The sequence below is a fragment of the Malus domestica genome, chromosome 08 (assembly GCF_042453785.1).
Source record: "Malus domestica chromosome 08, GDT2T_hap1".
Lineage (NCBI taxonomy): Eukaryota > Viridiplantae > Streptophyta > Magnoliopsida > Rosales > Rosaceae > Malus > Malus domestica.
This window is the reverse complement of record NC_091668.1, coordinates 8268033-8292290: the sequence shown is the minus strand read 5'-3', so window position 1 is coordinate 8292290 and position 24258 is coordinate 8268033. Positions and strand designations below refer to the sequence as shown.

Below are 24258 nucleotides of genomic sequence, written 5' to 3'. Positions count from 1 at the left end.
ATGCAACATCAATAGATGCAACATCAGTCATATGTAGCATCAGTCATATGCAGCATCAGTAGATGCAGCATCACAACACTTTTATTAGCTCATATGAGGAATTGAGTATTTTGGGTTTCACTGTTTTTTTAGGAATGGTCTCTTTGTGTACGGTTAGGTCCACTAATATGGAAAAAATGGCCCAAAGATCCAAATAGCTTGGGCAGCAAATAACTTTTGTGAATCCATTTATGTCCTTTGTAGGTTGATCATGCTTTTCGTTAGATCACCATCTATATTTCCAAGTGCAGTGACAAATATATACAGGTTAAGTGATTTAATAACTTAAATAAGTGTTAATATCCCACCTTTAAGTGTATTGTAGGAAATGTATCAGCACTTTTTTTTCTTGTTATAATGTTTTTTTTTTGTAAGTTATAAACTTATATATGCACTTGAACAACATTTGGGTTACCTAATATTTTTTATTGAGTGAAACAAGTTTTGATAGGTATGCTGGAATGCATTCCTTCCCAAATCTAGAGCTACAAGTAATGGCGCCCAATGAATTATCAAATCTGAGGCACCAAGTATTTTAAACAATTTAGACTAATATTAATCCAGACTATTCCAATTCATTTTCCTATGAAAGAGTTTTAATTATGGTGTTGGGGATTTGTTAATTTTGCTCTCTCTCTGTATGATTTGGTTGGGATTGCAAAGTGACTTGGGTTTCTTTGTATGCATGTCCCGGACCTCCAAGTCACATGGGGTACTCAGCAAGGTTCTACTTTTGCAAAGGTTATTGAGATGTTACAAACTTACATTGATACTGTAATCCAAATAATCTCTTTTGAAAATCCAAATAATCTATGAGTATGTTGTAGTAGTAGTTGTAGTAGTGGTAGAATAACACTGGGGCATAGCCTAGTACTCTGTGAGTCTGTTGTAGTAGTAGTGTAGTACTTTGTTTAGTTTGTACTATTGGATAAAAATGATAATTTGATTGAGTTCCTTTGGTATGATTTATATTCACTTATTTATTCTATTTCTTTTTACTATTTTTCAGGTAGCAATCAAGTCTTTGGTGAAATTTTAAACGAAGAGGTTGCAAATGCAACGGTTATGAGTGGAAAAGTTTATACTTAATTTTAGGGATACTTTGGATGCGATCCCTAATCCTTAACATTCTTTGACTAAAACCTTAATGGTATTCCAAGTTTGATCAAAGTCCCTTGACTTTGTACACCTCATTATATTACAATTAATATTTATATTTTTATATTTTTGACATTAATTATTTGATATTTTATAAGATTTATAATCCTATAAATTTAAAATCCCTCATTATAATACTATTGAAAATGGTTACAATAAAAAAAATTCAAACATTTTGATTGAATAAATGGATAAAAACTATGTAAAAATAAGAAATAATAAATGGCAAAAGAATGTATCCATAGTGTTAAAAAATGGGTACATTTCACATATAATAAAACGGTACATTAATAAAGAAGAATGAGTACATTATAAATAAATTAGGGTACAAATAAAAGATTAAAAAATTATGATTACAAATGAATTTTTAAAAAATATAGACGCTAAAAGAAATTAATACATGGGTACAAAATAAAACTAAAAAAAAATACTACAAATTTAAAAAAAAATGTTGCAAATTAAAAGTGGGTACAAACTAAAAATATAAATATATGATACAAAGTTTAGGCATAAAACATAAATATACCATATGTAATTTTTCTATCATTGATTAAATATACAACACATGGGTACAAACACAAATAAAACTTTAAAAAATATGGGCACAAATAGAAACTAATATATGGGAACAAATTAAAAATGAAAAAAAAATTGGTACAAATTAAAAATAGGTACCAACTAAAAATAAAAATATATGATAAAAAATTTAACCATAAATATAAATATACTAATTGTAACATTGTTAACACTAAAGGAATATATTTAAAAATAAAAATATTTTATTAATCAAATAATTAATGATGTTATTAATATCAAGGACCTTGATCAAAAATTGAAAATGAATAAGATTTTAATCAATGGAGTAGCAAAAAAAAGGATGTGAACCTAATTTCTCCTAATTTTATTATTAAAGTCTTCATCAATTTCTAAGTTAACATTTTGTTTTGACTAGCTCTTAACTTACGAACCGAATCCATCTCCTTTGACTAGCTAGAGTATCTTGGTTGGGCACTTTATCCATTCCTAGGGCCTACTTTCCAAAGACGAAGCTGAGACAGGTTGGGAACTCTCTCTTTCTCTCCTTTTGTTTTAGTTCCCAAGAAAGTTGATTGGATTGAAGAAAATGGAACAAAAAGAAGTGAAAAAAAAATTGAAATTTGTTGGTGCTTATGATGATGTTGAATTTGTAATATATTAAGACCCAAAAACTAGATAAATGGCTAACTTTGATGTAAATTGATAACAACAAGCCACTAGGTCAAAAACAGTGAGTCTTACCTTAGAGTTTTTGGGCATATCATAATTGATAACTCGAATATCCAATCTTTTACTTGCCGTATCAATTCTTCATGCATAGTATATATATACATGCTCTTGAGCAAATAATAAAGGAATTTTGACTTAATCAAGTTGGTTAGAGCAAGAAATGTGCTCTACACCGATTATCCCATAAATAAACAATGACGGGAACAAAACTCATATGACAACCAACATGTTGATTGGTATTTACTATTTATTGAGAGAAAATAACTTCAGTACTGAATTACAAGACATAGATAATAGTTTAGTTACCAGTTCGTCATGGCGTTATGATAGCTTCTTTATTTTACATAAACAAATAAATAACTGAATGAAATTCAGTAGCATATAATCCTAGAACAATACTTGGCTACTCAAAAATGAGTAGGAACTCTTACTCAAAATTTTTCAAAATTATTCGTTGTCAATTTATAGAATTTTGTGTTTATAATCAGTACCGTTTATATTATCAATCAACCTATAAAGATCGTCTCTGCAAAAAATTAATTAAAACTAAGGTCGTTTGATCATCAAACTATTTAAAAATAAATGAACGGTATTGGTAAAAGCATTACGAACCATCCATGTATTTGCTACAATAGATTGACTAAACGACCTTAGTTTTAATTTATTTTTTGTAGAGATGATCTTTACAGTGTGATTCATAATATGAACGGTTTTGATCATACGCAAAAAACTTTGTAATTAAAACACTAAGAATTTTGAGTAGGAATTCCTACTCTTCTTTGAGCAGCCAAGTATTGTTCATAATCCTATACGTGCATGTAGAAGTGTTTATACGGTCGGTATTGTATTTTGTCATGGAATATAAATTAGATCAGTTGGATGCTGCATCCTTTCTATTTGGTGATGATGATTTCAGTTCATGAACTTTGTTCCTTTCAGCCCTCTCCCTTGAAAGAACTCCGGCTACCCTGCAGATGGAAATCAATTTTTGAAAGAAGAAATAGTTTGGGAAATTTAATATACATATAAAATGCTACAAACTTAAATTAATTGTGGATTTCGTGATGTATGTATACTGTATTTAAATACCTTATGAGAGCCCCTTGATTTGTAGTTTCAGGATGAACAAGCTTTGCTTTTGCAGTATCAAAGTCAACTATTGGAACTGATTTCTTTAACAATTTCTCCCCAACTATTACGAGACCATTCAAGTTTTCCAAAGAAGCAATATCCACAAAAGCCAGTGTTCCAGTTAGTGTGTCATCCTGCATCCATTTTTCACTTTCACGCATTAATATATCTACATATCTTGCTAGCTATGTTAATTCGCTATGCGAAAATGATTATTTGGTATAGTAATATTTTCCTTCACTTTATTGAATCAAAATGTAGAAGGTTCGTAAAAAGATTACTCACACACACATATATGTACCTGAATTCAAAGATAACTATCAGGAGACTCGAGCTTGAAAAACAGCAGCAAGGTGGAAATCAACCATGTCACCACTTGCTTGAGTGAATATATCTACCAGAGGAGCTGAAAAATGAGATCCAATCAACCATCCCAAAGCACCCCACTCAGATGCTTCTTTGGCGTCGTACTTCTCCTCAGATGTTGTACCGGTACCCAGTGATATAACCAGGAACCGCTCATACAACTTGTCATTTACACTCAAAGGAACGAACTCAGGGTTGCCCTTGTGGATTTGTTTTGTCACTTCGCTAATAGCAACCAAAGCCTAAAATAAAAGAACAAAAATAAAAAATAAAATAAAATAAAAATATTAATACACTCAAATTAACGAACATATATATTATTCATAGTGAAAATTAAGTTTTCAGATCAATACCAGGTTATTAGCAGCCACGCCACCATCAGTGAGATTGAATTCTCTTGTTTCACTAGTTGAATTAGTCGATTTAAATTGATATGCTGGAAGGTATTACAGGGCTGCTGAAGGTCCTATACATATATCCGATAGCAAAGCATCTAGCCTATTGTTCTTTCTCATCTAAATCATGACATAAATGCATAGACAAAATCAAGAACCATTGCAAACAGTCGAATATATAAAGCACATAAACACGAAAGTTTTGGCAGCATCCGAGATGCTTATATTGTCACTTGTCAGAATGTGAAGCTGAACTATTGATCAGGTTTATTTTTTAGGGTACAATGTGAGGATGTGAAAGTTAAAGAGTCTCACATTGGTGAAAAGAGAAACTTTTTAAAGGCTTCTAAGAGATTGGGTTACTCCTTATATTACCAATTAGTTTTATGGTAGAACTTCAACTTTTCTCATACATGAGATTCAAGTTTAGCAATACAATATTACGCTCAGTAAGAAATTATTGTCCCATGTATATGTATTTATAATGTTCCAATTAAGAGATAAACAAACCTGATAGCTGGAGAAGATCACAGGTTGGAGCCGCTTTATATCAAAAGTTGGGATTACAACGTTAGTCAAGGTGTGGCGCAAGTGTTCGTCTCCTACTTTTCCTTTAATAGGGAATGTAAATACTTCCCATCATATTTCGGTCTTCCTAAATCTTTCAAGTTCTTAGCGAGGTTGGCAACAACAAAACTGTTGTTAAAGGGATAGGTTAGCTTTCAGTTAATAGTTACCACATAACATTAAAAAGGTCGTACCCAGTGCACAAGGCTCCCGCTTTACGCAAGGTCTGGGAGAGGTAAATGTCGGCTAGCCTTACCCCCATTTATGGAGAGGCACATAACATTATTTAAAAAATTTAAGAGCTAATATATCTGATAATACCTGTCTTGGGGGAAAATTTGAGGGCAGTTTTCAAGATAAAAAGCTTTAATATCTTTAGCAGCATACAAGGGACGATTATTTTCATCTGGGGTGGTAAGCATGGCAGTCATTGTTAGAGTTTTGAGACTCTTGTCCCACATTGGAGAAAACAAGATTCCCAATGTCCTTTATATATGTTTTGTTCTCTACAATATTAGTTAGGTGTTGGACCACTTGAAATGGGAATTGAGGCTTGGGCCACCATTTGTGTGGATTGGGCTTGATGATTATACCATAATATTAATATTAATTAGTTTTAATTTTTTAATTAAGTTTTTAATTAAATTTAATTCAAAACGTTTTGATTAAAGACACAACTCCTTGAAAAGAGTTGTATAGCTTCAGATACATCCAAAAAGTATTTGAAGAGGTATGAAAGAGCTTATATAACTGGAGTTCTCAGTTCCATTCCAGACATCTTCTTTTCTTCCTTCTTGCTTCTGTACGAAATATCAAGAGAGTAAACACACAAAGCAAATTCGCTAGAATTCTATAATCCAGTTCGGGTTGTAGAATTGGGTAGTTGAATCTGGTCGAGCAGACATTGTTGAACCACAAGCACAAGAGTGGGACGGAAATACTGTTCGAAGGACATAGCTATTACGCTAGCCTCTACCTTCTGTAATCACGTTAGTACCATTGTATTTATTTCTGTATTATTGTGTAATATTCGTTTTGCATAGCAAGTATATTTTGATTAAATAAAATATTAGAATTTCTGTTATTTTTTATTTCTGAATTGTTTTCCAACAGTCACAAGGCCACCTGTGCTAGTCCCTGTAATCACATCAAAAGAATCTGCGAGCCTTGCATCCTTACCATCAAGTTTCTGCATATAGTCAACATGACTTGGTGGAGTTATATCCCCATATGTGTAACATGCCCTTTAGACACATTATTTTGCAAAGTTTTAGTAAGAGGATCTGCAATCATTACATTAGCAGACAAAAATTGAATTTCAATCTCCCCTTTCTTAACCATTTTTCTAACCTTGAGGAACTTCACACCTGTCAATTTAGAAGTTGAAGTGCTCTTGTAATTCTTCGAGAAAAACACAGCAGCATTGTTATCACATAACATCTTTACATGTCCTTTAATGGAATCAACAATCTTCATGTCAGTAATCAAATTTTTGAGCCCTTGTTTCATTCCTTCAAAAGGTGCCACAAATCAACTTCCATTATTGAATTTAATATAATAGTCTGTTTAGCACTATTCCATGAAATAGCACCTCTACTCAGTTTTAAAATGTCCACCAGTTGATTTTCTCTCAACAACATCCCCAGCAAGATCTAAATTAGTGAATCCAATTAACTCCAGGGAATCATCTTGATCATAGATTAACATGACCCTTGAGTTTTCTACAAATACCTCAATACTTTCTTTGCAACCATCGATTTTGCTTCTCCTAGATTCGATTGAAATATTCCCAAAAGTTGAACAATGAATGCTAAGTCTGGTCTTGTACAAATATTAGCATACATAAGAATAACAACTAATGAAGCATAAGTCTTCATCTTCATCAGTTTAATCTAATGCACATTTTTAGGACATTGATCTTAAGAGAATTTGTTACCCTTGTTCACTCGAACGACATCAGCCTTATTACAGCTCTCCATGTTGAACTTTTTAAGTACTCTCTCAATATAACCCTTCTAATACAAACCAACTTTCTATCTATCTCTGAGAATCTCAATTCCAGTAACATAATGAGCCTATCCAAGATCCTTCATTTCAAATTATGTTCAAAATGTGCTTTTGTTTCTTTCAAAAGTTGCACATTTGAGCTTGCAAGTAAGATATCATCAACATATAGAACAAGGAAGAGAAATTTTGATCATTTGAACTTGAGATAGATACAATCATCCATCTTGTTTTCAAGAAAACCTTGTGAAGTAACCACTTGATCAAATTTTAAGAACCACTACCTTGAAGCCTGTTTAAGTTCATAAATTGACTATTCAGTTTTACAGACCATGTCTTCTTTTGCCCTTTTAACAAATTCATGAGGCTAAATCAGGAAAATCTCCTCATAAGGTTACCCATTCAAAAAAGTTATCTTGACATTCATTTAGTGCAATTATAAGTCAAAATGGGTTGTTAAAGCCATTATAACTCTCATGGAATCCTTGGAAGATACAAGTGAAAAAGTTTCATTGTAATCAAAACCTTCTGTCTATGTGAAAACCTTTGAAACTAGCCTTGGTTTATATCTTTCAAACCTTTCTTCAACAAATCTCTTGGTCTTATGCATCTACTTTCATCCAATTGTTTTAATTTTAAAGATGATAATTTACAAGAGACCAAACATTGTTTTTAGACATTGAATCAGGTTATTCTTTCATTGCCTTTTCCATAGAACCATTTGAGGACTCTTCATGGCTTGTTGATATGTCATAGGATCATTAATATCGCCATAATAATCAAACTTTGTCACTTGAAGATACACATAATGTTTTGAAATGGTCAGCTCCTTACTCTGTTGGACTCTCTCAGATGTGGTTGATCAAGTGAATGATCAGTAGCTTGAGCATTAGGAGTTTGATCCTGATTAAACTGAACATTCACTTATCCTTCTTCAAATTTCGGGTTCACTCATGTCCTTATCAATTTCAAAATTAACTGTATTGGATCTTAGAAACATAGGTACCTGATTGTAATTCAAATGTGAAGAACCATTATCCAATTGATCTAGTTCTTCAAAATCAAATTTGTCTTGGACCAAATCTGATGCATCTTCATCTTCTATAAAAACAACATTATGAGTTTCTTGTATTCTTATGTGTGCTTGAGTACAATAAAACTTGAAACCCTTTGATTTCTTTGAATAACCAACGAAAAAACAAGTACAGGCTCTGAAGTATAACTTCTCACTTGGATTGTAACCTTGCTTCTACCTTACATCCTTAAACCTAACAATGGCCAAAACTTGGTCTTCTTCCATTCCATAATTCAAAAGGTGACTTAGAAACAGATTTTGAGGGCACTCGGTTTCAATATACAATTAGCATTCTTCGATGCCTCTTCCCAAAGAAAACCAGGAAGTTTGGACCTTGAAATTATGCTTCTCACCATCTCCATCAATGTTATATTTCTCTTTTATGCTTCATTATTCTGTTGTGGTGTTCTAGGAGTAGTGTATTGAGCCACAATGCCTTGATTTTCAAGAAAATAGGCAAAGGGACCATTCTGTTGCCCAACTTCTGTACATTTTTTTGTGACCATACTACGGTGTGTTACTGCACATGGCATCACCGCGGTGGTGAGTTGTGGCGCATGGATGAAGCATGAGGGAGAGTGCAAGACCTGAGACCTACCCTTAGGTTTGTCGGTGTTCTAAATCACATGGCATCCTCTGTTTGTGCAAATTCAAAACTAAATAGTAGTTTTATATGATATTTCTAGGGTCAGAGTAAGGCTGATCCTAATACATTTAACTCAGAAGTCCAATCATGGACTCACCAACTCTAGGTAGAGCTGTACCAAACGGAGTAACGATGCCACCATCACCATATTCAGAGGCAATAGGCAGAATCCTCGTGACTCAGCTGGATGACTATGCTTATTACGCGATCTTATCCAGATATAGACACAATTAGATTTTTAAGTCTTGGAGTTCTTACAATCTAAGAATTAATCATAAATCCTATGAGGGTGCACTATCTACTTCTAGATATCCTCTAGGATTCTCCTGGCTTAGAATGAAAATTTTATCCTAAAAAAGTATCTCTCCCCATGGTATAAATACAATCACCTAGGGTTCATCTTTGGTAACGCAATCTAAACACTTGAATTGTCTTGCCCACTGCTTCTGTCACATCCCGGCCCTGGGCGGATCACTTTCAGGGCCCATTCCACCACCGTAGCACGATATTGTCCGCTTTGGGCTTACCATTCCCTTACAGTTTTGTTTTTGGGAACTCACGAGCAACTTCCCAGTGGGTCACCCATCCTAGGAGTGACCTAGCCTCTTTCTCGCTTAACTTCGGAGTTCCTACGGAACCCGAAGCCAGTGAGCTCCCAAAAGGCCTCGTGCTAGGTAGGGATGGGAATATACATTTAAGGATCACTCCCCTAGGCGATGTGGGATGTCACAATCTACCCCCCTTAGGGGCCCGACGTCCTCGTCGGCACACTTCCGGCTAGGGATTGGCTCTAATACCATTTGTCGCATCCCAGCCCGGGGCGGATCACTTCCCGGGCCCGGGCCCGTTCCACCACCGTAACACGATATTGTCCGCTTTGGGCTTACCATTCCCTCACGGTTTTGTTTTTGGGAACTCACAAGCAACTTCCCAGTAGGTCACCCATCCTGGGAGTGCTCTGGCCTCCTTCTTGTTTAACTTCGGAGTTCCTACGAAACCCAAAGCCAGTGAGCTTTCTAAAGGCCTCGTGCTAGGTAGGGATGGGAATATACATTTAAGGATCACTCCTATGGGCGATGTAGGATGTCACAGCTTCAGTATAAAATTATTTACTAACTTGACCGTCAGAGAGCCTTTGGCCGACACACACCCTCTGGTCCTAGGCTTGCTCAAGGTTGTTTATTGTTTTGCAAGTAATGGAGTTCGAGCACTTCCTCCACACATGGCGGTGCACGAATTTGGTTTCAACATTCATCAGTCATCATGGACAAACATATGGTTTGATTACAAAGGATTTGAATCTCATGGCTCATTAGGAAATACTTTTAAAATGATTAGAGAAAAGCACTTGAAGTGCTTTCAGCAAGAGCATCAATTATGTGCTTCTTTCAGGAAGTACTTTTAAGTGCTCTTCTAATATTTACTTGCATTTTTACTAATAATTAGTTTCAAAAACATTTTCACCAAAAACATTTTTAGCTATTTTGAAAAAACTTCCGAACAAGCTCTCAATATTTGAGCACAATGCCTCTATGAATTGCCTTGAAATGATAAAAACACAATTTTTAGCATCTCAAACACTTATGTTTAATTATGGCCATTGTTTTCATTTGATTTATTCAAACCAATAGCCAAAAAAAAAAAAGGTGTGTAAAAGGGTAAAAATGGTGGGTGTGCAATTATCTCCCATTGCCTAAAAATGCAATACATTATGGGGAATTACATTTTACCACATTGAAGTTTGCTTATTATAACGCCTTGCATCCTCTTGTTTTAATGTCTATTTTACACAAGCAATGTTTCACATTAAATTAATTCGAACAATGAATATAACGCTTTGCATTCTCATGTTTTAACCGTATATTTTGTATAAGCAATATTTCACATTATATTAACTCAAACAACAAAAATAGAAATTTAAACTCGAACACATTTATTTATCCAAATTGAGTCATTTGACTATGCCCAAGCCTTCAATTTTAGCAATCGTGATTTGTAAATTTGAAAAAATAAATTTACACCGAAAATAAAAATACATCATAATTATCAAATACATAATTTAATAATCAAATTCTTAAGATGGAGTTTCACACAAATCCACCCAGTCAAATTAGAAAAGAAAAATCTCTAGAGATGTTGGTGAAGATGTCAGAATCAATCAACAATGAACAACAATTAAAAACTTCTTCTTTTTTAGGGTAAATATTAGTTTACTACTCTTAAATTTCGTGGTTTTCAACATTTTTTTCGTCCTAGAGTCATACCTAAAGTGTTAATTTTGGGACAGTCTCATACATCCGTTAGTCTGACTGTTAAGTCTTTTGTTAACTGATGATGTGGCGCCCATGTGGACAAGGACTGGGCGCCACATGTCATTAAGAGGCTCACATGGAAATTAAAAATTCAAGTTGGCCCCACTTGGACATTAAAAAATAATAAAAAAAATTAAAACTTAAAAAAAATGATAATAAATTAAAACTTAAAAAAAAAAGAAAAAAAAACTAAGGGTTTTTCCCATCCCCATTTCAAACCTCCGTCTTCACCATTGCAAATCCCCAGCAACCCCCTGCTCCAAACCTTTATCCTCCTCATCCCAAAACCTAACCCCATCCTCCACACCCTAAAACCCAACCTCAGCCAAAAGACGCCGCCACATAAGTTATTCACGGAGCCCAATCCTCCAACACGCCAAGCCCAAGGCCGCATATCTCTACCCTCCTCCTCTGGATCCGGTCAAGGCCTCCAAGCCTTCGCTTGAAATCTGACACCAACATGGATCTTCCCGAATCCGACCCAGAATTCGTACCGTTGGGCGCTCCCGAATCGAACCCCTACCCACATCCAACCTGGAGACCCTGACATCCTACAAATCCACTTGTTCTTGGCAGAGATTTGATTCTGAACTTCCTTCAAATTCACAAAAAATGGAAGAAAAAAATAAAAATCATAGAGGTAGAGAGAGACAGATCGAGAAGAGAGAGAGTACCTGCAAGATTTGGGTGTCTTCGTGTAGAGAAGAAGAATTGAAAGCGAGAATTAATTAAAGTGGGAACTAGTGGTAAAGGAGGGGGACAATGGCCATCGAAGAGGGAGTTGGAGAATCAATTGAATTTAGGGCTGGGTGGGTGGAAAGGAGAGAAAGGAGCGAGGGAAGGAGAAAGTGTTGGGACTCGGGGGGGGGGGGGGGGGGGAAGAGTAGGAGACAGCCCAGAAAAAAAAATTTAATTTTTTTTTAAGTTTTAATTTTTAATTTTTTTTAACGTCCAAGTGGGGCCAGCTTGAATTTTTTATTTTCACGTGGACCCCTTAATGACACGTGGTGTCCTGTTTTGGTCTATATAGGCGTCACGTCATCAGTTAACGAAATACTTAACAGTTAGACTAACGGATGTATGAGACTGTCCCAAAATTAACATTTTAGATATGACTCTAGACAAAAAAACTTCATGTACCAAATGTTAAAAACCACGAAATTTGAGGGTAGTAAACTGATATTTACCCTTTTTTTTAATATTATCATTATGAAAATTTGAAAAATGAAAAGATATAAGAAAAAATAAGCCACAACCGCCAACGATTAGAAACTTTGAAATGATTGCCAATGGCGCCGCTTTGAGAACCTTCCCGGCTTTTTGTGTTTGGCCAAGCACCATTCATAAACCCTAGCAAAACTCTCACCAGCACCATAAAGATTTTATGTATTCGTTACTCTGTCAGAGATTCCAAAACGCTCAATAAAAACCCTCGTGAGAAACCCCAATTCACCCATCCATTCCAATCCAGTCCAATCCATCGACACTCTCAATGGAGCTGGTGGTGGCCTCATCGTTTGTCGAAGCCGGCATCGGCTTCTGGGACCTCTTCACCGGCGCCGAGCAGCTCTGCTACAAGCTCTACGCCTCTACGCCTCACGGCCTCATCTGCGTCGGTGAACGGTTCCTCGCCTCCTATCAGCTCCGCGAACCTTCTGCCTCCTCTAGCTCTGTCCAGTATTGATCCTCGTCCAAGTTAGATCACTTCCTTTCTTATGCAGTATGCACACAACCAGTTTGATGAATTGCCTCAATTGATAAAAGCCTGCATTTTTATTGAATTTTGGGAATTCTTGCAATAATATTGAATTTTGGGAATTTTGACGTGCAGTCGCAAGTTGAGGACCAGAGATTCCCAGAAGAACCGATCAATCCGCTGGCTGCGAACAGCGAATGCACGTACATTATTGGCGGAGGCACATCGGGGAATATCTACTTGTGGGAGGCGGACTTGATTGGTATTCTATTTGAAAATTTTTATAATTTATCAAAACATTTCTTAAGAATTTTTCTTGAAAACAATTTTCTTTAAAACTCAAAAATTTGTTTGGTATGTGATTTAAAATTTTTAAATCTTACAATTACAATGGACAAAAAGATCCATAAAAAGGGGGTCAAGAGAGAAAGAGAATAGAGGATGAAAGAAAGTAAGAGATGATTAGAGGAAAAAGAAAGAAGTGAGAAGGTCGGAGGAGATAGAGAGAAAGAGGAGTGAGAAATAATTGAGAGAATGAAGCGAACGGATTGGAGGAGAAACGAAAAATGTTAAATAAAAAAAGAGAAGGGGGAGAGAGAAAGAAGAAAAGAGAGATAGATTCGGAGTGAGAGGAGAGGAGGGAGAGAAAAGAAAAGAGTAAGTTTAAATTTATAAACTCTAAAAACTCACTTTTTGTGTTTTTAGATAATAGACTATATTTTTTAGTTAGTCTTAAGTTCAGTTTTTGAAAATAGTCTTACCAAACAAGTTTTTAAGACTTAAAACTTGAAAATTGTTTTTGAGTTAAAAAAGTTGATTCAAGTAGAATACCAAACAAGCTCTAATTTTCGTGATCATTTTTCTTTATCTCTTTGAATTTATATTTTTGTGCTCTGAAATGCTAATAGACAATTTTTTTTTTATGTATTTATTAAGGTTAATACTGGTAGACTGCTTAAGAAATGGCATGCTCATTATAGAGGTGTTAGTTGCTTGGTATTTCGGGATGATGTCTCCCTGCTGATTTCGGGGTCGGAGGATGGAGGCATTAGAGTTTGGTCTCTTAAAGGTAACCACTTCTTATCTTACATTTTTGTGTCTGGATACTGGATATTGTTTTTAATTATGCACTGAAAATGGTTATATCTCTATGCGTTGAATCTCACAGATTATTCAGTGATTATCAAAGTCAACAAGAAAGCCATTTGTACATGCATAACTTCACGGAGCACACTCTTTTTGTAACGGATGTGGTCGCAAGATATGGTGGATGCAGCCATTATAATGCCAGCATCTCAGGATCACACGTGTAAGTTATCGCGTGGTCTTTCGTAAATTATAAACAGTACTTGGTATAATATATAATAATGTTATTTAGCAGATCATGAGCTGAACAATGATGACAAAGTTAATTCAAATGGGGTCTGGGTACTATAAGAGAAAACGTTTCATGAATTCACCATCCACGGTGTGGATTGTTTGTCTTGACTTGTTGATCTTTTACTTTCTTAAATGCTCAGATTTATCTTCTTGGTTTTTTGTAGCATGTATTCCTTATATGTCCCTCAATATCTATTACATGTCTTTTGCCTTTTATGTAGTGATGCGGTCTTATTCATCCCCAATAAACAAAAAAGCAATCCATTATTGAAATTGCATGTGTATTATAGTTTTGATTTGGATGTACATTTCTTAGGTTCGGAGCGTAGGAAATGGGAGATTACTGAGAAGTATTGTTTTCCCTAAGATAATTAATGCGATTGCACTGGATCCTGATGAAAATGTCTTCTTTGCCAGTGGGAGAGATGGCAAGATATGCGTTGCTGCACTTAATGCTGAGAGCCCACTTAACAGCAAGTATGGGTTGCATCTCATCGATTGTTTCTCGAATCACAGGTTTCTCTCTTTTCCTATAGGGAACCTGTTGATGAACTTATTGATATTCCAGTTTGCAACTTTATTTGTTATTCAGATGAGTGTTCTTTAGTTAACACTTCTCTAGTTTTTAACTCTGTATTTTCGTTTTTCAAAGTACAACTACCAAATATTGTTGCACATTTTAAGAACCCTGCATTCTTCATTTAGTTATGACTGACAGGCTTTGCATTCTGGTGAAGTGAATCGGGGAATATTCATTTTAGTATATTTTGAATGAGTAAAACTCTTTTAACCCACATTTAGCAAAGCTGTTACTTGCTTAGCATATGGCATTTCTGGGAATTATTTGATTTCTAGATCAGAAGATGGCATGGTTCAAGTTTGGGACGCTAGCATAACATTCTTCGCGTGTTCAAACATGCAAAAGGTTATCTCAATGCTATTTGAATTATTTCCTTCCCTGGGTTTATGCAAATTTGGTGATATTGAAGCAAATTTAGTGCTGATTAGTGTATCAATGTTTCATAATACAGTTTATATTCGATTATCTCAGTTGTTTATGTTCAATCTGCCAAACTTTACTAATTTGTTTAGTATTTACATAAAATTTGCACTGTACTCCGCAGGTCCAGTGAATAATATTCTAGTCGTTCGAGAGCATTTTTCTGTGAAATATACTGAAGACCTCAAACAAGTCTGGAGCTCTTTGCATTATACTGTATACACACACACAGACACACAATTAATGTGTCTATGTCCAGACGATCTTCATTCTGCCCGAAAGCAAAGGAAAAGACCATTCCGATGAAATTTATAATGCAGCATCCAACCACCGGTTCTAGTAATGCATGCAGGCAGCTTTCTCTCCCTTTCCATCTCACTTCCTCTAAAGAGAAAATGCGTGAGCCCTGCGTCCATTAGCAGTGCTTGCAACAGTCAGGCAGGTAGGATTAACAAAAAAAACTTGAAAAGGTCAACGAAAGATGCATACATAAACTAAACACCCCAATTAATTTTGAGATTACCTGTTTCTGCACTATTCCTTTTGGATGATTTTTGCGCCCAGCTCCAATGTAGTGGTTTTTGTTTATTTCAGGTAGCATTGGTTGTACACCCTGTAACTGCTAGTAGCTAAATAAGACAACTGGAGGTCTACAAAATTTTGTGACTATAAACTGTTACTTTCTTGCATATATTTTTTGGAATGAAATAAAACTAGAGCATTGCAAATCACGATATTGGGAGAGGGGGAATTGAACTCAGGACCTGGAATATGGTAATCTGCACTTGTTTAGTTGGAATATTGTAATTTGTCAAGTAAATTGAATAAAGTGAGTCGGTAAATAAATAAAAAAGAGCTTAATTACCAGAAGTGGAAGGTCTCTCATGAAACTAAACAGCATCATCTGCTTCGACTATGCCTTCACCCTCCCACCAGAAGTGGAAGGCCACTCAATTAACTCAACAGCATCCTCTGCCTCGACTATGCCTTCACCCTCATCATCAGAATCAAAATATTCAGGGAAGACTGTGATGTTGGGGATGTGAGAAATCTTGGGCCACTCCTTTCCTTTGCCTTTTTGGCAACCTCGTGCAAGATTACCACAGTGGCTGATGCCAAGTGTCCGAAGTGGTGTTTTCTGCAAGAAGTCTGGCAGTGTTTTCAGCCGACTGCAGAAGTGAATCTCTAAAGAAGAAAGGCATGGCATTATGGTAACATGAGAATCCTCTTCCTTCCACTCTTCCACTCCTTTCCACTCTTCCCACGCCGTCATGAAGTAAAGACAGAGTATTTTCAATTTTGGGAATAGAGTAATGCATGATGATGTTGACGACGTTTCCTTTTCTATTCCCAGAAACTCAGCTCCAACCTTTTTTACTCCTTTCATATGCCTAATGGTCAGGCTTTCGAGGGACGACAATCTTCCCAAATGAGGTAAAACTTCACATTCATTCCAATATTCAAGAGTAAGAAATCTCAAATTGTTTAATGACATGATCCAGTTGGGGGCAGTGCTTTCATTATGCCCTCTAATGTATAAAGATTCCAAATTTGGATGCGGTCGTAAAAAATTCAGCGTTTCTGCACTACTACCGCTTCTTTTTCTTCCCTCCTCATCTTCTCGATTTTTAATAACTAAATACAACTTTGAGAGTTGTTTGTTCCCCAGGGGTGATGCTTTCTCACCCTCACCCGCAACAACTTTCACGTCCCCATCAATTTCTATTTCGAGTCCACCCTGAAGTTGGTCTAAGTTTCTCAAATCTCCCAATTTGAACGCTTCATCGTCGTCTTTACCACCGCCAACAGGGCACCAATCTAGTCTTCTTAGATTTGTTAATCTCCCAATCCCTTTCGGCAAGTACTTCAGTTGATCGCAACCCCAAAGATAAAGATGCTTTAAGTTAATCAACTTTCCCATGCTCTGAGGTAGACTTTCTAGTTTCCGACACCCAAAAAGGCGCAATGTCTGCAAATTGTATAAATTACACACCCCATTCGGTAGCTTTTTCAAATCATGATTATACGACAAATCAATAAACCTCAGATGCACCAATTCACCTATCTCTTCTGGAAGCACTTCAATACAATTACCACTCAAATTTAATGTCCTAAGATGTTTCAACTGTGAGATCAAAGTTGAGTCCACAACATTAAATTCTGAATCAAAAGTTGCAAGAGTACGTAGATCACAGCTGGAAAATGAAACACAAGAGAGTGGACCCTCGGGTGCAAGCATTAAGGTCAAATGGCGGATCTTATCACCCAAGGGCTTTATTGTATTGTTACCACCCTTAACGTCCATTGTAAAGCATTCATGTTGAGTAAGATACTGCAGAAAGTCATGCACAATATCATGCATTTTACACCTCCTGATATTTCCATCACTGTATTTTTCAAAGTCTTGAAAGAAAGATCGCATTGCCAAATTATCAAAAAACCTTTGGCCAATTATTTCTTTCTCTGTGCTTCCTTTTGAATAGAGATAATCTTGTGACATCCACAACTCAATCAAATGATCTTTATAGATTAGATGATCTTTTGGAAAGATAACACAATATAAAAGGCATCGTTTCACCGCAGGTGCCAAATCAAAATAACTCAGCAATAGTGGTTGGAAAACTTGTTGCTCAACCTCTTCAAGGTCCCATATCTTACTGTTCAAAACTTCTTGCCATTCTTGCCTCGTTTTCTTGTAACACATGAGACTACCCAGAGTCTTTGCAGCAAGAGGCAAACCCTTGCACTTTTTTGATATTTCTTCACCAATGGCTTCCAACACACCATCCTTATCCCTATTATAAAATGCCATGCAGTTGAATATTGACAAACAATTTTCTTCGCTCAACCTCTCCATATAGATCGTGTGAGTGGGAGCTCCCATCATATCAGCAACCTCCTGTTTTCGAGTGGTCACCAATATTCTACTGCCATGGGCACCACTTTGTATTAATGGCAACTTCAGTTTCTCCCACTTTCTTTGGTCTTCAGTCCACACATCATCTAGGATAAGGAGAAACTTCTTTCCCTCAATGGATTTAGACATACATTGCAAGAAAGTTTCCAATTCATCTGAATTTGGGCTGGTAGCTCCGACACCCTCAATGATGCCTTTGGCAATTTTGATTTCAACAAAAGGGTTTGAAACACAAATCCATATTTTGATCTCAAAACAAGCTTTAACATTTTCATCGTTAAAAGCCAGTTGGGCCAGAGTTGTCTTCCCCATTCCTCCCATCCCGACAATAGGGATAACAAGGAGGCCCCTCTCTTCTTGACTACTCTCATTCAACAACTTGCTAACCAAAACTTCCTTTTGTTCTTCTCTACCAAATATGATAGATTCATCAACAAAAGAAGAAGTTTTCTCTCGCTCAGGTTGTTCATTGATCATTCTCTTTGTGAATCGAAAGTTATATGTTTCTCTTTGCTTTGCAATCTCATCTAAATTTTCATTCAGACTTTTGATCTTAAGATCAATGTCACGATGAAGAATTATCTGACGGACTTGGCCGAAACAAAAGCAAGAGGAGGGAATAGAGAAACATACCGCCTTCATCTTCTTCTCAGTAACCAGGGAAGTTCTTCCCCTGTGCTCTTCCTGTTTCTCAACTTCTTGTTTCAATATTTCAGTGTTCCACTCATCCAGCACGTTGTCCATCTTGTACGACACCTCCGTCAGCTCCTCCAACCAATTTCTGACGCTGGCCTCCTTCACTTGCCTTAGCTCCGCATCCTCAAGCACAGCACGAATCGCTTTAAGTTTGGCCTCGAATTCTTTAACATCTTTCTCCGCATTCAAAACCAGCTTCACCTCTTCTTCGACGTATTGGTAAGTTACCGTAGCCAATTTTTCGAGCAGCACATAAATGAGTGCCTCAGCCATCTTTCTGTTAGCAGTGGAAACAGAGAAAACCAAGAGATTTGAACTGAGAAGCGCAGGATTGGTATGGTATTTTCTTCCGGCCAAATTTGGACATAAGAATATGGGTCGTCTAGACAAATAATAATGGTAGGGCATAGGTGAGTCATCCCTTACTTATTTGTTCAACGACTTGTATAGCAGCCATGCCTTATCCTCAAAAAACATAAAAAATAAATAATAAATAAATAATTAAAAAAATATGTGATGTCCACACAACTCTTTTTATTTCTCCCACACCATTTTGGTTTTCGACCGTCAGATCGGATGAATTGAAGAAGATCATCAGATAGAAATTAGCAAGGATGTGTAAGAAGTAAAAAGTGGTGTGTGGATAGCACATTCCAAAAAAATTCCTCTTTCCAGTCAATTTACATCCTAAACATCTAATAGTACAAAAAGTGAGCAATAGTATGAAGACCCTAATCAATTTACACCAGGTCAGCACTAATAGTCAAAAATAGCAACAATAATATTTAAATTATCTTTCCTGTCAATTTACACCCTACCCAAAGTTTATTAATATTTACACCCTACTGAAAGTTTTTTAATATTTAAATCTTCTTTCCTATTAATTTACACCTTACCTAAAGTTTATTAATATTTACACCCTACCTAAAGATTTTTAATATTTAAATCCTCTTTCGTGTCAATTTATATCCTATTTAAAGTTTATTAATATTTAAATCCCCTTCATGCCAATTTACACCCTATCTAAAGTTTATTAATATTTACACCCTACCTAAAGTTTATTAAAATTTGAATTTTTTTCCTTTCAATTTACACCCTACCTAAAGTTTAGCATTAATATAAAAATAAAAAAGAAAGCAATAACATTGATACGTAAGGATCCTCCTTCCTATCAATATACACTGGCCGTCAACCCAAATTCCGCCGCTGCCTCCGCCGTCTCCCCCTAGCCTGAATCAAAACCTCACACACCAACAGAAAATTGTAGGTGTAGGTAGATGGAGGTGGGCCGCCCTTTTTTTTTTTTAACCCAGTGCTCCCTATGTATATTTGCCGTCAGGGCCGGCCCAGGCCCAGTGCAGGAGGGGCGACCGTCCAGGGCCCAAAAAAATTAGGGGTACCAAAATTATTAGGGCGGTATATTGATATATATTTTTATAAGAGTATAAATTTATAAAATTTGATTCAAAGACACAGAAATTTAACTAGAAGTGGTGGTTTGTCATTTGAAAATAATAAGGAGGTCTTGGGTTCAAAACACCATGTGTGCTTATTTACTTTCCTTTTTTTTACAAATTTCTTTTTTTTATAAATTTCTTTTTAGAAAATTTGGTTAAAGGATCAAGAAGTTTAATTAGAAACAATGATTTTTGTTGTTTAAAATTAACAAGAGGTCCTAAGTTCGAAATGCTATGTGCATGTTTATTCTTTTCAATTTTTACAAATTTTTGTTTGGTTGGTAATTTATTTTTAGTTACTATCTAGTAGCTATGTGAGTTGTTATTTTTAAATATTCGTTTTAATTCAAGTCTAATCTTCAACAAAGAATAATACGTAGAGCAAATTTGCAAATTATATGACGTGTCATCAAAATGTTTAATTTAGTGCCCATTCATTAATAATACATATCAATTAAAGACTCGAAAACATCATTATTTTTTAGTCCCATATTGACAAGGTTAATAAATAAGAAAAAAATACCTCACGATTTATTCAAAAACACATTCAAAGTTCAAATGGAAAACAAAACTTATCATCTATCTACTTGTAAGCCCGAAGTTTTTTTGTTTCCCTCTCTCAATACAAAATAAATTAGTCTTTCTGTGTTTCTAAATTATTGAGTTTGAAGTGTTTTTCTAAGTATAATTTTTTCGATATCTTATGTGTGAAAATAAATAATTTTCTTACATAAAGTTAGGGCACTTTTTTTTAGGTCGCCCCGGGCCTAAAAAATCTCTGAACCGGCCCTGTTTGCCGTCATCCGGTTTTTCATTTTTTTTAAAGTTGTTTTTTCTCTTCAACCGTTGAATAGAATTCAGACATTCGCAGTGGTCTATGTTACATATTATTTAATGCTACAAAGTAAAGAATAATTTTCTCAAATAAAAGGATTAAACTTGTTATTTTACCCTCTTTTTTTTTTAACAAAAAATATTATCTACACTAAAGAGAGGGATGTGCTTAACTTCACAATTGACTAGTAATAATGTGGTTCAAACTCATATTTGACGAGAATCGAACCTAAGACCTCTCACTTATATTGGTTATATAGGTTATATAGGGGTTGTTAAAGGGTTGTAGAAAACATGTAAAAGCATGTAATTTTCGAAATTATGTGATTTTTTTTTAACAAACGATAATATATATATTAGGGGGGGTGGACTTAGCCTTACAATGGGTTAATAATAATGTGGTTCAAAATCACCTTTAGCGAGAATTAAACCTAAGACCTCTCACTTACAAGCGAAGAAGAATACATAAGCAATTAATTTCGTGTGGGTTGACATGATTATGGCCAACCCAAATTTGTTTGTTTCGTGTTATTTTTTGTGTCAGGTTGTCTATAACATGTCTGCAAAGCGTAAGAACCACCTTAAAATCCATAATTCAGTATCTTAAAAATCAAGATCATCTAGGCACTAATTTATTTGTTCACATTCATTTTTTTACTTTCCCGATTCATGACTTCCTCTTATGATTTTTGTGTTCAAGTAAGTAAACATACCAATAAAATTAAGAAGCAATTATGACTCGTTTACTAATCCGTAATCAAAATAAGGATAATTGAATTGAGAAATAATTGAATTTAGGAGAAATTGGAATGAGGTGGAATCATAATCAAATTCTTATTAAAGCTGTTTACTATAACGTTCTGAAATCGGAATAAGAATGACACTGACCTATATAAATTGTTTACTAGTTCACATGAGTCGGAATAGAAACTAATGTGATTACTAAAATGCACTTGTTCTCTAAATTAATTTTGTATGCTGATTAATAGAAAGTCAAATGACAGAAAATAAAATTAACGAGCAAACTAACCAATTACCAAACCCCAACCTAATTGTTCCTCTCCTTCTCCGCCTCTCTCATCTCTCAACAGTTTGAAATTGAAGGTGGGTTTGTGGCCTAGGGGCAGTGGTAGGGTTTAGGGATTAGTTTAGGATTAACAAAAAAAACTTCAAAAGGTCAACGAAACATGCATGCATAAACTAAACACCCCAGTTAATTTTGAGATTACCTGTTTCTGCACTCTTGCTTTTGGATGATTTTTGAACCCGGCCCAACTCAGCTCCAATGTAGTGGTTTTGGTTTATTTCAGATAGCATTGTTTGTACACCCTGTAACTTCTAGTAGCTAAATCAGACAACTGGAGGTCTGCAAAATTTTGTGACTATAAACTGTTACTTTCTTGCATATAATTTTCGGTTTAAAGGTGCTTATAGTCTCAAATCCAGATATTTCAAAAAAAAATAAAACTAGAGCATTGCAAATCACGATATTGGGAGAGGAGGAATCGATCTAGGGACCTAGAATATGGTCTTTACCCTTGCAACAATATAAATTGTTACTTTCTTGCATATAGTTTCTGGAGATTTTAACAATAAAACAAAACTAGAGCATTGCAAATGACGATACTGGGAGAGGGGGAATTGAACTCGGGACCTGCAATATGGTCTTAACCGAGTTACAAGTCCATTGCAACATTATATATATACAGTTATACTTGTCTAGTTGGAATAATTTTGTAATTTGGCAAGTATAATAAAAGCTCTACCCAGTAATTAGAACATTGATGTAAAATGAATAGTGAGTTGGTAAATAAATAGAAAAGAGCTTAATTACCAGAAGTGGAAGGCCTCTTATGCAACTAAACAGGATCATCTGCTTCGACTATGCCTTCACCCTTTCTCCAGAAGTGGAAGGCCTCTCAGGTAACTCAACAGCATCCTCTGCCTCGACTATGCCTTCACCATCATCATCAAAATCAAAATATTTAGGGTGGACTCTGATGTTGGGGATGTGAGAAATCTTGGGCCACTCATTTCCGCTGCCTTTTCGGCAACCTCGTGCAAGGCTCGAACAGTACATGATGTCAAATGTCCGAAATGGTGTTTTCCGCAAGAAGTCTGACAGTGTTTTTAGCCGACTGCCAAAGGGAATCTCTAAGGAAGAAAGACATGGCATTACGGTAATATGAGAATCCTCTTCCTTCCACTCCTTTCCACTCTTCCCACCCTTCCATGTACCATAGTTCGAGTGTTTTCAATTTTGGGAATAGAGTAATGCATGATGATGCTGATGACGTTTCCTTTTCTATTCCCAGAAACTCAACCCCAACCTTTTTAACTCCTTTCATACTCCAAAGGTTCGGACTTTTGAGGGACGGCAATCTTCCCAGAGGTAAAACTTCACATTCATTCCAATCACAAAGAGTAAGAAATCTCAAATTGTCTAATGACATGATCCAGTTGGGGACAGTGCTTCCACTATACCTTTCAATTCTTGAAGATTCCAAATTTGGATGTGGTAGTAAGAAATGCAGTGTTTCTGCACTACTCTCACAATCAACAAAATGCATTCTCTAATGGAAGAGTTGTTGTTTGTTCCCCAGGGGTGATGCTTTCTCACCCTCACCCGCAGCAACTTTCACTTCCCCATCAATTACCATCCAAAGTTCACGAAGTTGGTCTAAGTTTCTCAAATCTCCTAATTTGCACCATTCATCGTCGTCTTTACCACCGCCAACACGACACCAATCTAGTCTTCTTAGATTTATTAATCTCCCAATCCCTTCCGATTGTGTGACAATTGGATGTGGTTTTGGGAAAATTTCATTTTTCTTCTTAATTTCGCAGTTTTCCTACATATGCAGGAGCAAGAATGCTCTCCTAAGGTCTTCTTTTTAAGGACCTGTGAGGACTTTTTTATTAGAGCCATATGATTAATCAAACAGTACAAAAACTAATGAGTTTATATAATCCCTTTGTTGGATAATGGCCAAATTAGTGGCCAAGTGGACAACAAGCCAAATCACCTTTCGGCTATTAAACAAACCAAAAGAATGAAAGACATAATGATGTGGGAACATTATTAGGAAGTTTTCCTTTATGATGTGGCCACATGAGTGGCAATTATGATGTTTGTTCCTTTTGTTTATATTAAGGCATTTGGTTATGCCTTTGGTTTTAGGGGTTGGGAACGGCAGATCAGAGAGAAGAAGAGGTGGGTTGCTGTTTTCTATCCTCCATTTGTGCCATCATTCATTCTAAGATATTGTGCTACATTTTGTGGCTTTTGGGAGAGAAGAATTTGATATGTGTTTCTTCT

General features: G+C 35.7%; 1 protein-coding gene and 2 pseudogenes across 1 annotated transcript; 1 reads left to right on the top strand and 2 right to left on the bottom strand.

Annotated features, from left to right (window-relative positions):
- Positions 1-3334: 3334 nt before the first annotated feature.
- Positions 3335-6117, bottom strand: LOC114826244 (patatin-like protein 2; annotated as a pseudogene).
- A 6172-nt stretch (positions 6118-12289) lies between these two features.
- LOC108173909 (protein ROOT INITIATION DEFECTIVE 3-like) lies at positions 12290-15313 on the top strand (annotated as a pseudogene).
- A 263-nt stretch (positions 15314-15576) lies between these two features.
- LOC103421200 (putative disease resistance protein RGA3) lies at positions 15577-19030 on the bottom strand. The gene is made up of 2 exons (XM_070826729.1): positions 15901-19030; positions 15577-15657 (listed from the first exon to the last, which is right to left on the bottom strand). Exon 1 carries the CDS (start codon positions 18919-18921, stop codon positions 15949-15951), a length of 2973 nt encoding a protein of 990 aa, XP_070682830.1. The 5' UTR covers positions 18922-19030; the 3' UTR covers positions 15577-15657; positions 15901-15948.
- Between the last annotated feature and the right edge of the window lie 5228 nt (positions 19031-24258).